A 15,375-nucleotide genomic window follows, 5' to 3' on the forward strand; every position below is an offset into this window, starting at 1 on the left:
TTATCATACCACTGAACTACATGGCTCACTTTTTTTCCAGACTCCTGTAGCAACTCCTATAGAAACTTCCTATAGCACTTCTCTAGTCTTCACTAGTTAATAGTGTCTTCATTGTCTTTCTAACCTCTGCTCACCAGCCAGTCCCAAAGTCAGTGCTCTGGGTTTCTGCTAGGCCAGCCAGCCTCTGTTTTAGGGATCAGTTTCTGTGTTGATTATCTCCAGTGCATTAACACCCCACCCTCCAAACTAAGTGGCTTAACACAGTGATTTATTATTTCTCGCAGTTCTGTGGGTCGGTTAGGCAGTTCCTCTACTGGATCAGCTGGGCTTGCTTTTGTAGCTGCTAGAAGGGTGGTCAGGCTAGAAAGTCCCAATGTCTTCCTTCACATTTCTGACAATTGGTGCTGGCTATTGGCGATTGGTGTCTCAGTTCTCTTCTACATGCCCTTTCATCCTCCAGTAAGTTAGATCATCTTACTTTCATACTGTTCTTAGGACGGTGTCCTGAAAAAGGAAAGCAGAAGCCACAGGCCCTTTTGAGGCCTGGGCTCCAGAACTATCACGTCCCTTCTACCACATTCTGTGGATTAGAGCAATTCACAAGGCCAGCCCAGTTCAAGAGAGTGGAGACATAGACATATTGCAAAATCACATTTGAAAGGTGAGTGGATCCTCAGATGGGAAAAATCCTTGGCCATTAAACAGTCTATCAGAAGGACCAATATGTCTCTTACTTCTATATCCCAGCAGGGTATTGGGCACATAAGAGATATAATAAGCATTTGTTGAATATATATCTGTATGGTACTGGCTAAGTGCTTGAGATTCAGTGGGTATGACTGGTGGGAGTGTCAGTGGCCCTTACATTTGGAACATGCACAGTGGCTAAGGCAGCAAACTCTGTTTGCTTACCTCTTTCCTTACCCCAGTTATGTATAGTCAGTTATTTACTATGTCATCATTTAGAATCTTGCCTGGAGAATCCCAGGGATGGCAGAGCCTGGTGGGCTGCTGTCTATGGAGTCGCACAGAGTCGGACATGACTGAAGTGACTTAGGAGTAGCAGCAAGGTATCTCAAACTCAACCTGTCCAAGATAGAATTGAATGACATATTCATCCATCTATATGTCCATCCCAGGAGTAAAATCTGATCATTTTCTTCTTTTCCTTTACCACTCAAAATCCAGTCTGTCACCAGCTCTTGTCACCTTTACTCCCTAAATACCTTCCAGATCCATTCTCCGCATCTCATCTACTACCGCCACCTGGTCTAGCTAACGTTTGCTTACCTTCATCTCTGTCTTGGACTGTTGCAGCAACTTCCCAGCTGGCCTTACTTATCTACTCTGATTCCTCTAATCCATTTTCTTCTCAATATGTGAGCATATCAGTGCCTTGGAACGTGAAATCGCATCAAAGCCTTGTAATCAACACTTCTCCAGGAACCAGGTTCCTTTTGTTGGAGATGGTAATAGAAACCAAGATCTGAGTGCTAGGTGTGTATACCACTGTTGGACTGTCATTGCTTCTAAGCCCTTTCAACAGAGAGAACTGAGAAATATTTATATCTATTTGGCATCTATTTGTGTATATCACACACACACTGTTTTCATATCAGTACCTCCAATTGCATTTGACACCACAGATTTTATTCTAGCTTTTATCTTTTTTATTTGAAATTTTTTTCTCCCAACTGACAGGTCTGGCTTCAGTTATCTGTGATATATATGCTTATTTGTTCAACCCCGTTGTACACCTAAAGTAGTTTTAGAATTGCCATCCCATACCCCTTTGAGAAATAAATTTACTAACTAGAGCTCAGTATTTTCATACATTCCTTAGTCTTACAGTACTCAGCCAAAATATGATTTTACAAAGTTACTTTGGTAAGTTCCCTTCTCCACGTTTTAGTGTGATTACCTCATCTATTTGTAATAGTGTTAGGTTTATTTGTTATTATTTTTATTCCATCTTGGGTTCTTCTCACATTCTAGCTGATTCTAATTGCTGTTTTTTTGGTAGTGGGGTACTTTTTATTTAAGCAGAAAATGACATTTTCTCATAATTATAAAATTAATTAATGTATATTACCAGAAAATTTAAATAAGAGAAAAGAACAAAGAAGAACAAATAAAAATCCTAAAAATTAACAAAAATCTTTTTTAAAAATCTTAAAAGTAAACAATTATACAAACCCTTCTAATTTTTTTAAAATCAGAAAATTGTGGACATCCTGTTTTGAGGTATTCTTATATCATTTCTTTGTTTTCAATAAAAGTGTTAATAGCTGCTCTGAATACAGCATGCTTTGTTTAATCATGCCTGTGTTGCAGAATATGTAAACCAAACAGCTTTTCATATGAAGTTTTGTGTTTATCTCTAATATTTATAGCTCTTTAAACTTGCTGCCAAACTTCTTACCAAGAAGGTTGAAGAAGTTTGTTCTACCCTTTCAAAAGCCAAAACCGAAAACCTCTCTCCAAACACTTAGGCAAATAATGGTTTTACTAAATCCTAGTTAGAAAGATGAAATTTTGTCATGTTTTTATTGGCTTTGTGTATTTATTTTCTGGATTATTCACTAACATCCTCTGCCAATTTTTATATTGGTTTTTCATTTTCTTAATAGTTATAAAATCTTTTTATATAATAAGGATAGTAACCTTTCTCTCTCATATATAATAAACTTCTTTGCATATGCTATAATCTGTTTCATTTTTTTCTTCTGAGATTTTCTCTTTGTGGTTTTATGCCAAGAAAACATTTTTCTCACTTTAAAATAAATACATATATTTTCTAATTTTTAATATCTCATTCAATTTGTTGTATAGTGAGTTTGTAACCAAATGGTTTCTTTTTAGAGAATAAGTGGTCATGCCAGCCATAAACATTGAGCCATCTGGAGCTACTGTGCTTGCAGCAGGCTTGTGAACAGTGGCTTCTGGAGAGCATAGCGTTGCTGTCTGGGGTTATGCCCAGGGTCTGTGAGCACCTCATCTAATTCAGAATGCCATCTTTATTTTCGGAAATGGGAATATTTTTAGCTTTCTGTTCTTTCTCACTGATCTGTCTCTACTAATACCCAAATCACATTATTTTTATCATTAGTTATTAGTGTGTAATAATATCTATTGATAATAGTCTCTGCATTACCTGCTTCTTTATGATAGAGTTTGCTTTTTAAAAAAGATTAGTACTTACCTGGTTTTGGCCGTGCTGGGTCTCCATTGCTTCGCGGGCTTTTCTTAGCTGCGGCACGTGGGGCGACTCTCCAGCTGTGGTGTGCGGCCTTCTCACTGCAGTGAGAGATGCACTGCAGTCAGCCACTGCAGTGGCTTCTCTGGTTGTGGAGCACAGCTCTGGGGAGGGCTTCAGTAGGTGCAGCCCTCGAGCTCGGTAGTTGTGGCTTCCAGGTTTTAGAGCACTGGCTCAACAGCTGTAGCACAAGGGCTTGGTTGCCCTGCAGCATGTGGGATCTTCCAGGATCAGGGATTGAATTCTGTTTCTCCTGTATTGGCAGGCAGATTCTTTACCACTGAACCAACCACCAGGGAAGCCCTAGAGTTTGCTTTTTAGAGAAGTTTTAAGTTCACAGCAAAATAGAGCAGGAAGTACAGATAGCTGCCATATACTCCTACTCACAAATGCATATACTCCTCCATCATCAACACCCTACACCAGAATAGCACATTTGTTAACAGTTGGTGAACCTACACTGACACATCTGCTTCTGCTTCATTGACTACACTAAAGCCTTTGACTCTGTGGATCACAACAATCTGTGGAACATTCTTAAAGAGATGGGAATACCAGATCACCTTACCTGCCTCCTGAGAAACATGTATGCAGATCAAGAAGCAACAGTTAAAACCAGACATGGAACAAGAGACTGGTTCCAAACAGGAAAAGGAGTACATCAACGCTGTATATTGACACTGTGCTTATTTAACTTATATGCAGAGTACATCATGCAAAATTCTGGGCTGGATGAAGCATAAGCTGGAATCAATATTGCTGGGAGAAATATCAATAACCTCAGATATGCAGATGAAACCACCCTAATGGCAGAAATCAAAGAGTAACTAAAGAGCCTCTTGATGAAAGTGAAAGAGGAGAGTGAAAGAGCTGGCTTAAAGCTCAACATTCAAAAAACGAAGATCATGGCATCTGGTCCCATCACTTCATGGCAAATAGATGGGGAAACAGCGGAAACAGTGACAGACTATTTTCTTGGGCTCCCAAATCACTGCAGATGGTGACTGCAGCCATGAAATTAAAAGACACTTGCTCTTTGGAAGAAAAGCTCTGAAAAACCTAGACAGCATATTAAAAAGCTGAGACGTCACTTTGCTGACAAAGGTCCATCTAGTCAAAACAGTGGTTTTTCCAGTAGTCATGTATGGATGAGAGAGTTGGACCATAAAGAAAGTTTGGCACTAGAGAATTGATGCTTTTGAACTGTGTTGTTGGAAAAGACTCTTGAGAGTCCCTTGGACTGCAAGGAGATCAAACCAGTCAATCCTAAAGGAAATCAGTCCTGGATATTCATCGGAAGGACTGATGCTGAAGTTGAGGCTCCAATACTTTGGCGACCTGATGTGAAGAGCTGACTCATTGGAAAAGACCCCGATGCTGGGAAGGATTGAAGGTGGGAGGAGAAGGGGACAACAGAGGATGAGATGGTTGGAAGGCATCACTGACTTGATGGACATGAGTTTGAGCAGGCTCTGGGAGTGGGTGAAGGATAGGGAAGCCTGGAGTGCTGCAGTCCATGGGGTCACAAAAAGTCAGACATGACTGAGCGACTGAACTGAACTGACACTGACACATCGTTATCACGCAAGCCCAGTTTACAACAGCGTTCACGCCTGGTGTTACACGTTCTGTATAATAACTTGTATCATACAGAATAGTTTCACTGCTTTTATCAGGGGTCTCCAGAGAAACAGAACCAATAAGATAGACAAATAGACAGACAGACAGACAGGTAGGCAGGCAAGCAGGCAGACGTTAAAGGAGATTTGGTATAGATTGCTTGTTTGATTGTGGAGGCTGAGGAGACCCACAGTCTGGCATCTGGAAGCTGGAGACCCAGGAAAGCTGGCAATGTGACTCAGTCTGAAACTTGAAAACAAGGGAACAGATGCTCTGAGTCCAAAGTTTTGGAAATCGAGGGGGTGATGGTTTAAGTCATCATGCTCAGTTGTGTCTGACTCTTTGTGACCCCCATGGACTGTCACCTGCCAGGCTCCTCTATACATGGAATTTTCCAGGCAAGAATACTGGAGTGGGTTGCCATTTCCTACTCTAGAGGACCTTCCTGACCCAGGGATTGAACCTGTGTCTCTCCTGTATCTCCTGCATTGGTAAGTGGATTCTTTACCACTGAACCACCCAGGAACCTTGTACGAGTCCTGGTCCAAGTCCAAAAGCCTGATAAACAGGAACACCTGTGCCCAAGGGCAGGAGAAAATGGATGTCCCAGCTCTAGCAAAAAAGGAAAATCACCCTTCCTCCACCATTTTTTTCTGTTTAGTCCCTAAATAGATTGGACTATGCCGACCTGCCTTGGTGAGGGTGGTCTTCTTTACTCAGATTACCAACTGAAAAGCTTATCTCTTCCAGAGACACCCTCACAGACACACCCAGAAATAGTGTTTTACCAACACTCTGGGCATCTTATACCAGTCAAGTTGACATTACATTAACTGTCATACTGCCCTAAAAATCCACACTTTCTTTCCTGAACCCCTGGTAACCACTGAGCCATTTAGTGTCTCCATAATTTTCCCTTTTTCCAGAATGCCATATAGTTGAAATCATATAGTATATGGCCTTTTCATGCTGACCTCCTTCACTTATTAATATGTATTAGTACTATTCATGCAAGGATAGTAATATTTCACTTCATAATATTCTGTGTGGCTGGGTAGCTCATTTCTTTTTGGTACACGTTCATTTTTTAAAAACTCATTTCCTTTAGTTCACTCCTTTTTATTGCTGAATAGTATTCCATTGTCCAGATATAGCACAATTTATTTATATGTTCACCTACTGAAGGACATCTTGGCTGCTTCAAGTTTGGGCAGTTACGAATAAAGCTACTATAAACACCCATGTGCAGGACGTTGGGTAGACATAAGGTTTTAATTCATCTGGGAAGATACCAAAGAGCAGTATTGCTGGATTGTATAAGAATATATTCTGTTTCGTAAGAAACTGCCAAACAGTCTTCCAAAGCAGCTGTACCATTTTGCATCCCACCAGCAATGAAGGAGAGTTCCTGTTGCTTCTTACCCTCATCAGCATTTGATGTCAGTATTTTTGATTTTTACCACGTGTAGTGGTATCTCATTGTTATTTTGATTCACTGTGGGTTTTTTTTTTTAAATTTTGTTTTGGTACCTGTGAAACATTATAATGCGTCTGAGAGCGGTACAGGAAGTTTCACTCAGGAAAGCATCTATCACTTCCCCACTCCATCCTTGTACGGATCTAGTCTCTTCAGTTTCCGGATTATCCTTCTATATTTGTTTTGTACAAATGAGCAGATGCAAGTCTATTTTCTTATATACCCTTCCTTCATACATGAAGGATATACATATTCTTCCTCACGTAAGAATAGTTATTTCAAAGTCTGTTTCTGAAAACACGTCTGGATGACCTGCATGTCTGTTTTATTGTCTATTCTGTCTCCGTCTCTCCTTCTCTCAATTTTCTCTTGTATCATCTCCCTGTATATTTCTCACTAAGTACTGGACCATTGAGTATAACAAATTAGAGAAATAAGTTAAAGCCTAGCATGGTATGATTCATAATTCCTCCAGGGCAGATTTACATTGACTTCTGCCAGGCATTCAGGAGAAAGAGCAATCCAGGGTCACCGTAATGCGGTCCCAGAACTGAGATGATGCAGAGTGGGGCTTTCAGTGCCGGCAAGGGTCAGTCCACTGCCAGTTCACCTTTTCTCCCTGGAACAGCCATCGAGGGGCCCAATCCAAAACAATGCTCTTTGGCTGAATCTGGACTCCAAGTTTTGTCCGCCAAACCTCAAGGAGCGTATTTCCTTAGGGATATGTAGCTCCAAATGCCTTGTTCATCTCCTGGTCACCTGATTTTCTTGGATCTTGGCCTTTTTTTTTTTTTTTTCCCCTGCCTTGTTAGCTCTTCAGTGCCTCAGACCGGTGCATGCATGCTAAGTCACTTCAGTTGTATCTGACTGTTTGCAACCACATGGACTGTAGCCCACCGGGCTCCTCTATCCTTGGGATTCTCCAGGCAAGAATACTGGAGTGGGTTGCCATTTCCTTTTCCAGGAGATCTTCCCAGCCCAGGGATGGAACTGATGTCTCTTGCATTGGCAGGCAGTTTCTTTACCACTAGCGCCACCTGGCAAACAGGTGGTTGTAATATTTTAGCTTTTTGATTGTCCTTATTGGTGAGTATGCGTAATTCTGCCGTTATAGAAGCAGAAGTTCCTTCACTGTTTATTACCTCAAGACTAACATGTTTTCATTTTAGATAATTATATTTAGTTATTTAAAATTTTTTTCTCTAACTTTGAACTTCTGTGTGTTAATGAGTACGCTTTGTGCACACGTATGTGCACATACAGATTGTTCTATTAGTTGACATTTTTGTTGATCTAATCTTGCTATTTTTCTCTGTTAACTATCTCTCATAGTAGGCTGTTTCCTTGTGTATTTTGTAATTATGGATTGCAAAGTTATTTTTAGGAGGTCCCCTCTGTACGGCCTGTGTTTGCTTCTATGAGGCCCCCTGCATTACCACCATTCTGAGACTAATTTTTATATTAATTTTTCCTCTGGGTTGAGAATAAATGAATACCAAACCTATGTGAGGCACAGCACTTTGGTTTCAAACTCTCATGGATGACCCTTTACCCTATCTGGAACCGAGGCTGAGACAAATTTATCATCTTCTAGTGCTGGGAAGCGGAGAAGGCGATGGCACCCCACTCCAGTACTCTTGCCTGGAAAATCCCAGGGACAGGGGAGCCTGGTGGGCTGCTGTCTGTGGGGTCGCACAGAGTCGGACACGACTGAAGCGACTTAGCAGCAGCAGCAGCAGCAGTGCTGGGAAGATATTTTTATCTGGATTATCATTTCCCAAGAGTTTACTGCCTCAAGAGTCCTGACTTCATGCAGTGTCCTGTTTCCAGTTAACTTTCTGCCTGCAAGGCTTGTCTTCTGTTCTTATCTGGATGTTAAAACAATCTGTTATTTAATAAGACCAGCCATTGCCCACTTCACCACTACCACCTGCCTGACAGTCGCTGGATCAGCTCACAAGCTTATTACTAGAGTTCTCGGTTTTCTCTTTGTTTCTGGCCCCCAGGGATTTCTTTTATTTTTCTTGAAGGCACTATGGTGCTTTTAAAATAACGTTTATTATATTTTAGTCAGAATTTCTAGGTTTCTATAGGGGAAGGCTTTCAGGTTGTCTAACCTACCATTACTAGAAAAAGAAGTTAAACAATTTTTCCTAATCATACTATCACTATCATGGTGACACGAAAGGAAAAGTCTGAATATTTTTTTGGTGAACAAGTGGGCAGCACTGCCCTACCCTGCAAGTTTTGGACAATAATGGTTCCTCCCCTTCTTCCTTGTCTCCCCAAGAAACAGCCAGAGAACATTCTAAAGGCCGATCTGCCTGTGTCCACTTCAGCCCCAGTGAAGGCAGTGATGGGAACAGGCGTCCGGGAGTCCCCCGTGCTGAGAAGCCCAGAGGTGAGACAGCTGGGGAGCAGCACTGTGACAAGGGGAAAGGCTCCTCCAAGCAGCCCTCCCATGTCAAGGGGGCTGGGCCCGATGTGGAAGGCAAGGAGGCCAGCTGGGCAGCTGCAAGCCTTCCACAGCAGGACAGCCACTGGAAGGCCAGCCGGCGGCAGGACGCAGCACCCAAGGCCATGCGTGCCTCCCCGAAGAGGCGCAGCCAGGAGCTCAGAGGAGGTAGGCGCTCCCCGGCCGGGTCCAGCCGGCCTGGCAGTGCCAAGGGGGAAGTGGTCCACGCTGGGCAGAGTCCTTTCCACCACCGGACGCCAAGGAACGCAGTGACACAGGACAAGCTCGCAGGAGGGACCTCCTCAGATTTGCCACCAAGCACAGAGGTGTTGAGATCAGGCGTCAGGAAGCTGGGGACATCGGCCCGGTCTGAGGACACTCGACTACCCAAGGAGACTGATCCGGCTCCTGGTCCCCTCCCTGGGCAGACTGTGAACATTGATCTTCTCCCCGTAGAGCTGCGGCTGCAGATCATCCAGAGAGAAAGAAGCAGGAAGGAGCTGTTCCGCAGAAAACACAAGGCCGCAGCGGTCATCCAGCGGGCCTGGAGGAGGTATGAAGGCAGGGCGCCGCCACAGCTCTGGCTCTGTGGCTGTCCTCCACCTGGCGCGACACTCCCTCTCTCTGGGACACTTGCTTGACATATGCAGTTTTATTTATTTATGGCTTCTTTGGGTCTGCATAGCTGCATGGGTTTTCTGGTTGAGGTGAGCGGAGGCTACTCTTTAGTTGTGGTGGGCAGGCTTCTCACTGCAGTGGCTTCTCTTGTTGCAGAGCATGTGCTCTAGAGCCCAGACTCAGTAGTGGTAGCACATGGGCTTAGTTGCTCTGAGGCATGTGGGATCTTCCCAGACCAGGGATTGAACCTGTGTCTCCTGTATTGTCAGGTGGATTTTTTTTACCATGGAGCCACCAGGAAACATTCTAGTGAATTGCATGTGCTGTTCTGACAAGGCCAATTTTACTGAGCCTACCTATGAGATTCACACGTTTAGATCTTAATAGTTTATATTAAGCTATTTGGAAGGTGTTTTTGCCCAGAGAGATAGGAAAGCACCCAAGATAGTGGGGTGTAAATGAAAAACCGGGGAGCCTGAGTTTCAGGTGAAGCTCTAACGTGTTATCTGACCTTGAGCAATGGCCTCCCTGACCCTCGGTTTCCTCCCCTATAAAACGGTGTGTAACAATTGCTGCAACCTGTCCTGCTTTTGTGATAGGTTGCTAGGATGAGATAAGGTGTGCTTTGTAAGTTCTAAAGCACTGCACATGTGAGGAGATAATTTTCCCTCTTTACTACTCAGGAATTAGATACAGTGCATCGAGTGGCTGAAAGTTATAGACACCTGTGTGAGCTCAGAAAGTGGAGTGGCTGCTGGGAGTGGTGCTTCCTGAAGTACTGAGCTGAATACACCCAGCTGTAAGTCTGGGAAGACTGCAGAAGTCCTTTGCTTCAGGTTTTCTCATCTCTCATAATCCCTTTCATACTGCAGGCCCTCCTAGGGCCCGATTCCAGATTAGGCCTTCTGTGATGACCACACCCGGGGGAGGGCCGGACCCGTCATGGGCGGGTGGGAGCCATGTGGTCTCCGTCTTGGTAGAGAGGAAGCTTGATGGGGGAACAAAGCAAGCAGATCAGAGCGAGCACAGGTGTGCCACGTACCAGTGCCCCTGTTGGGAGATAAAAGTGCCAGAGACCCTAACGCTGGCAGAGGGAGAGCTGAGAGTCTTGGGAGGCCCAGGGACACGCCTCAGGGATCTTCGTGCTGAAGTCTCCTAACCCGGAGCCAGCGACCTGCCCGGGGCCTGCACGGTCATCACTGCAGGGCATCTTCATGCCTGCTGAGGCTCGTGGCTGCTCACAGTCACCTCATGCCTGATCTCCTCAGCTCTCCCAGCCATGCCACAAGCTGACACGGCAGGGATTCGTATCCCTATTTTTCAGACAAGCAGATGTTCTCAGGAGACGAGGCTGGTGCTAATGGTCAGATCCAGCGCTCGAAGTTCTGTCTGACTTGAGTCCAGGTATCTTTCCCTTAGGTTCTCTGTGAAGGTAGTGTGTGCCGTGGTCAAAATGATGGAGGCACAGGCCAACCTCACGCTGTTCACCTCAGAACAGGCTAGAGAATAGGCTATCTGGATGGTCTCACCACATCAACATGTTTTTATAATGTTATGGGGTTTGCTGTTATCACTGTTACTAATACCAGTAGTTGCATTCATCTGGCACTCCCGCCAGACACTGCTCTAAGTAGTTGTGCATGTATTAACTCGGGTAATCCTCACAGTAAGCCTGTGAGGGATGCCGGGGACACTGTTCTTCCCCCCGTTCCACAGTGGAGGAGACAAGCACAGAGAAGTTCATCAGCCAGCCCTGCTTACAGAGCTGGTATGTGCCAGTACTGGCCTCCCACTCAGACCGGTGACCTCTGAAGCCACAGATAGGAAGGGTCCTCGCTCCCCCTCTTGGGTGTTCTGCCAGGACGTACACTGGCTACCATCCCAGAGGAACTTCTTGTTAAGTATCTCAGCTGAAACCTGGGATCCAAACAAGCCTGTGAGGATTGCCACGTCGAGCCCCACAGCTGCTCCCCAGCTGCAGGGCCTCCCTGTCAGGCTGGCCTCTGGCTCCTTTGAAGAGTCAGCAGTTGACAGGCCCTGTCAGCCAGTGTCCACAGCAGCAAATGAGCCTTCAGTCATTCTCCTCAAGAACAGTGGACTCACAGTCTGTGTGTCCACCTGGGGAGGTAGTTACATAGGCCCCTCTGGTTGCACCCTGTGCATTTCTGAGTCCTGGGAAATCAGCTCCCAAAGGGCTTCTGGGAAGCTGCAGACTGTGGCAAGTCCCCGTGCCAAGCGACAGTTAAAACCCCTTCAATGATTCTGCAACAGCCATGTCTGTCTTCTGTTTGAAGCCCAGGAGCCCTCAGTGCCATCCAGGATGATGCAGGGTGTCCGAGGTGTCCTCAGGGGCCCTGAGGGCAGGGGTAGGGAGCAGGGCTTAGCACATGAGCTCCCATAAACTCAGGTCACAGTCCTAGGACATATGCCCAGGGAAGCAGGCAGGCCAGCTGAAAACACACCAGACAGGGTGAGCAGATTGAACCTGGGACCCAGAAAAAAATGAAACTTCGTCCTAGAATGTGTTTTATTACCAGTCAAGGCTTGACTAAAGGTTGAAACTGGATACTGGACAAGCTAGGCTGCGCTGGGAAGTTGCTGTGATGAGGAGTTGCTGTGTAAGGCACTTATCAGCTCCTCTCCAGCATGTTTTGAAGTAAATAAGCAAGGAGCAGCTGGATCACAGCAAGAGCCCTGCACCCAGGCCGAAAGGGACCACTGAGTGTGTTTGGATTCTCAGCAAACCAGGAGTGCACATTCTCCTTGAGAACAGGAGACCAGCAGGCAGACTCAGTCTCCACACCAGAGTCCATGAGGTGGCAGTTTGCTACAGCTTCAGCCAACCCCTCGGTTCCCAGCCTCTGCTCGCAGAGCAGGGGATATGGGAGAATTGAACTGGGGAGCCGTGTTGTCCCATAATGCTTACTTCTCTCTATAATTGGTTTTTTGAAAACATGGTACATTCTAGTAAAGGGGTGCCATGGTTTGTCATGCTCTGGGGAAAGAAAGGAAAAATTGCTGTAGTTCTACTCAGATAGACTTTAGGACAGGAGGGAAGGGTTGCACCAAGCACTGCACAGAGCTTCGAGCACTTGGGAAGAAGGTTCTGTCCCGTCTGGTGTATTTTAAGACCGGGCATGCAGCTCCCTGTGAGCATACCAGGAAGAGTTAATCAGCTGCAGTTAATGAACCCTGGTGCAGCTTCCCTGGGAGGCTGCACAACAGCCAAGGGCTCAATAAGAGCTTCAGGAGTGCACATGGGATAAACACTGGAAGGAAAACACCAGAGGTAAATATAGCCATCACCCTGGTGCCCCTCCTCTCCCCCACCCAGGCTCCACCCTCCAGCAGAATGGTTTTAGTAAGACTCAGCTCTTAACCTTTGCCACTGTTTTTAGAAATCTCTGAGCATCCCCACCAAGAACAGAGTAGAGACCAAGCCATTAGCAGTGTTTGGCTGCTGGACTAGACAAGCACTGATCTGAATGTTGGCTTCTCCTGGCTCTGTATTTTTATTGTGATATAATTGAGATGTGGCCCTGCGTAAGTTTAACGTGTACAGCATAATGACTCAGCTTACATATGTTATAAAACCATTACCACATAAGTTTAGTGAACACCATCATCTCACACAGGTAAAAGGTTTTTTCCCGTGTGATGAGAACTCTTAGGATTTACTCTTTAAAAACTTTCACATATGTCATAAAGAAGTGTTAACTATAGTCATCACATTGTACGTTGTATCCCCAGTACTTACTTGTCTTATAACTTGAAGTTTGTACCTTTTGATCATGTCCATCCAATTCCTCTCCTCCAATCTCTGATGACCACAAATCTGATTTCTCTATGGATCTGTTTTTGAAGATTGCACATGTAAGTGAAATAATACAGTATTTATCTGAAATAAGGTCTTTAGGGTTCATCTGTGTTGCTGCAAATGGCAGCATTTCTTTTTATGACTGAATAATATCCTATTGTATATATATATAATACATATATATAGGAAGAAACACTATGACCAACCTAGGCAGCATATTAAAAAGCAGAGAAATTACCAACAAAGGTCCGTGTAGTCAAAGCTATGGTTTTTCCAGTAGTCACGTATGGATGTGAGAGTTGGACTGTAAAGAAAGCCAAATGCTGAAGAATTGATGCTTTTGAAATGTGGTTTTGAAGACTCTTGAGTCCCTTGGACTGCAAGGAGATCCAACCAGTTAATCCTAAAGAAAATCAGTCCTGAATATTCATTGGAAGGACTGATGCTGAAGCTGAAACTCCAATACTTTGGCCACCTGATGTGAAGAACCGACTCACTGGAAAAGACCCTGATGCTGGGAAAGACTGAAGGTGGGAGAAGGGGACGACAGAGGATGAGATGGTTGGATGGCATCACTGATGCAATGGACACGAGTTTGAGTAGGCTCCAGGAGTTGGTGATGGACAGGGAGGGAAGCGTGGCATGCTGCAGTCCATGGGGTCGCAGAGTCGGACATGACTGACTGAACTGATAATACATATATAATGTACAGTATTCTATTGTGTGTGTATATATATAAAACAACTTTATTCATTCATCCATCAGTGGACACTTATGTTTCCATGTCCCAGCTATTGTAAAATGCTGCTGCTATGGATATAGAGATCTCTTCAATGTACTGCTTTTATCTCCTTCAGTTATATACTCAGAAGTAGGAATGCTGGATCATATGGTAGTTCTGTTTTAAATTTTCTACATTTAAAGTAATTATTGGTACATGTGTGCTAAGTTGCTTCAGTCACGCCTGAGTCTGTGTGACCCTATGGACTGTAGCCCTCCAGGCTCCTCTGTCCATGGGATACTGCAGGCAAGAATACTGGAGTGGGTTGCCATGCCCTCCTTCAGGGGCTCTCCCCAACCCAGGGATCGAACCCACGTCTCTCACATCTCCTGCATGGGCAGGCAGGTTCTTTACCGCTAGCGCCACCTCAGCCCAATTATTAGTAGGGAAGGATATACTGTTGCCACTTTGCTGTCTTGTTTTTTGATCCATTGTTCCATCTTATCCTACTATCTTTTTTGTGCGTTTTGGTGCTTTCTGGTATCAATCTGCATTGACTTATCATGTTCCTTGGTGTAATTAGTACAGGTTTTACCCCTGTGATTACCATGAAGCTTATATAAAGTATCTTAAAATATCATTATTTCCTTTGGTATCATATTTACCTGTGGTTTTTTTTTTTTTTTTTTTTTTTGGCGGTGGGGGGAATTGTATCCTTGGTCCCTTATGTTGGCATCTATGCGTTTGAATAAGCAGTCTCCTCTCACAGGTTTGCTTTGGCAGAGATGGTGAACACTGAGCTCAGTTTGGGTTTCTGGATGTGTCTGCTGATAATGTACTTGGGCAGGTGGGACTTGCTTTCTCTTTTTGGGCAAGGCCGCCGCCTAAGCTCTAAGATTGCATGGCGGGGAGTGGACAGGACTGCTGCTTTGGTTCCCTGCTTAAGTGAGGCTGTAGGTTGGGCTCTGCAAGTTGCCCGGATTCTCTGGTCAGGCATACTTAGTCGAGACTGGCAGTAGGCAGAGCTAGGATTTACCTTCCTGCTCTGGTTGGATAGGACGCCCCAGCATGGGCACTGAATTCCCTGGCCAGACACAGCCACTAGTTTTATTCTGTAGAGGGGAAAGCCATGGGCAGTCCTCTGCTCAAGTGCCACTCTAAGGACTATGGGATGGGTTTCAAGGCTTGAGTGTACTCTGGTGAGGTCCCCTGGTTGGACGGGCTGAAGGCTGTATTCAGCCATGGTGGGGCTTGGAATTACTTTCCCTACTCGGACAGAGTGGCGGAACTGGTTTCAAAGGTGGCTTCTTCATGATCTTGATTCAAGCTGCCCTGCTCCCCAAGGTCCCTGGCTGAACAATGCTGTTGGCTTTGTGGAGGATCGGCTCTGCCTGCTTTGCACTATTCTTGA

At 44.9% G+C, this 15,375-nt stretch overlaps 1 protein-coding gene across 4 annotated transcripts in view; it reads left to right on the forward strand.

The window, feature by feature from the left end:
* Window positions 1-15,375, forward strand: part of INVS (inversin) — a 133,721-nt gene that overhangs the window by 111,618 nt on the left and 6,728 nt on the right. For 3 of the 4 annotated variants that reach the window (XM_013966062.2, XM_018052243.1, XM_018052244.1), the window contains one exon: window positions 8,644-9,361. In XM_013966062.2, the coding sequence (XP_013821516.1) occupies window positions 8,644-9,361 (718 nt within the window). The remainder of the gene's footprint in view (window positions 1-8,643; window positions 9,362-15,375) is intronic. The other variant, XM_013966063.2, reaches the window with a different exon arrangement.

The sequence above is a fragment of the Capra hircus genome, chromosome 8 (assembly GCF_001704415.2).
Source record: "Capra hircus breed San Clemente chromosome 8, ASM170441v1, whole genome shotgun sequence".
Classification (NCBI taxonomy): Eukaryota; Metazoa; Chordata; class Mammalia; order Artiodactyla; family Bovidae; genus Capra; species Capra hircus.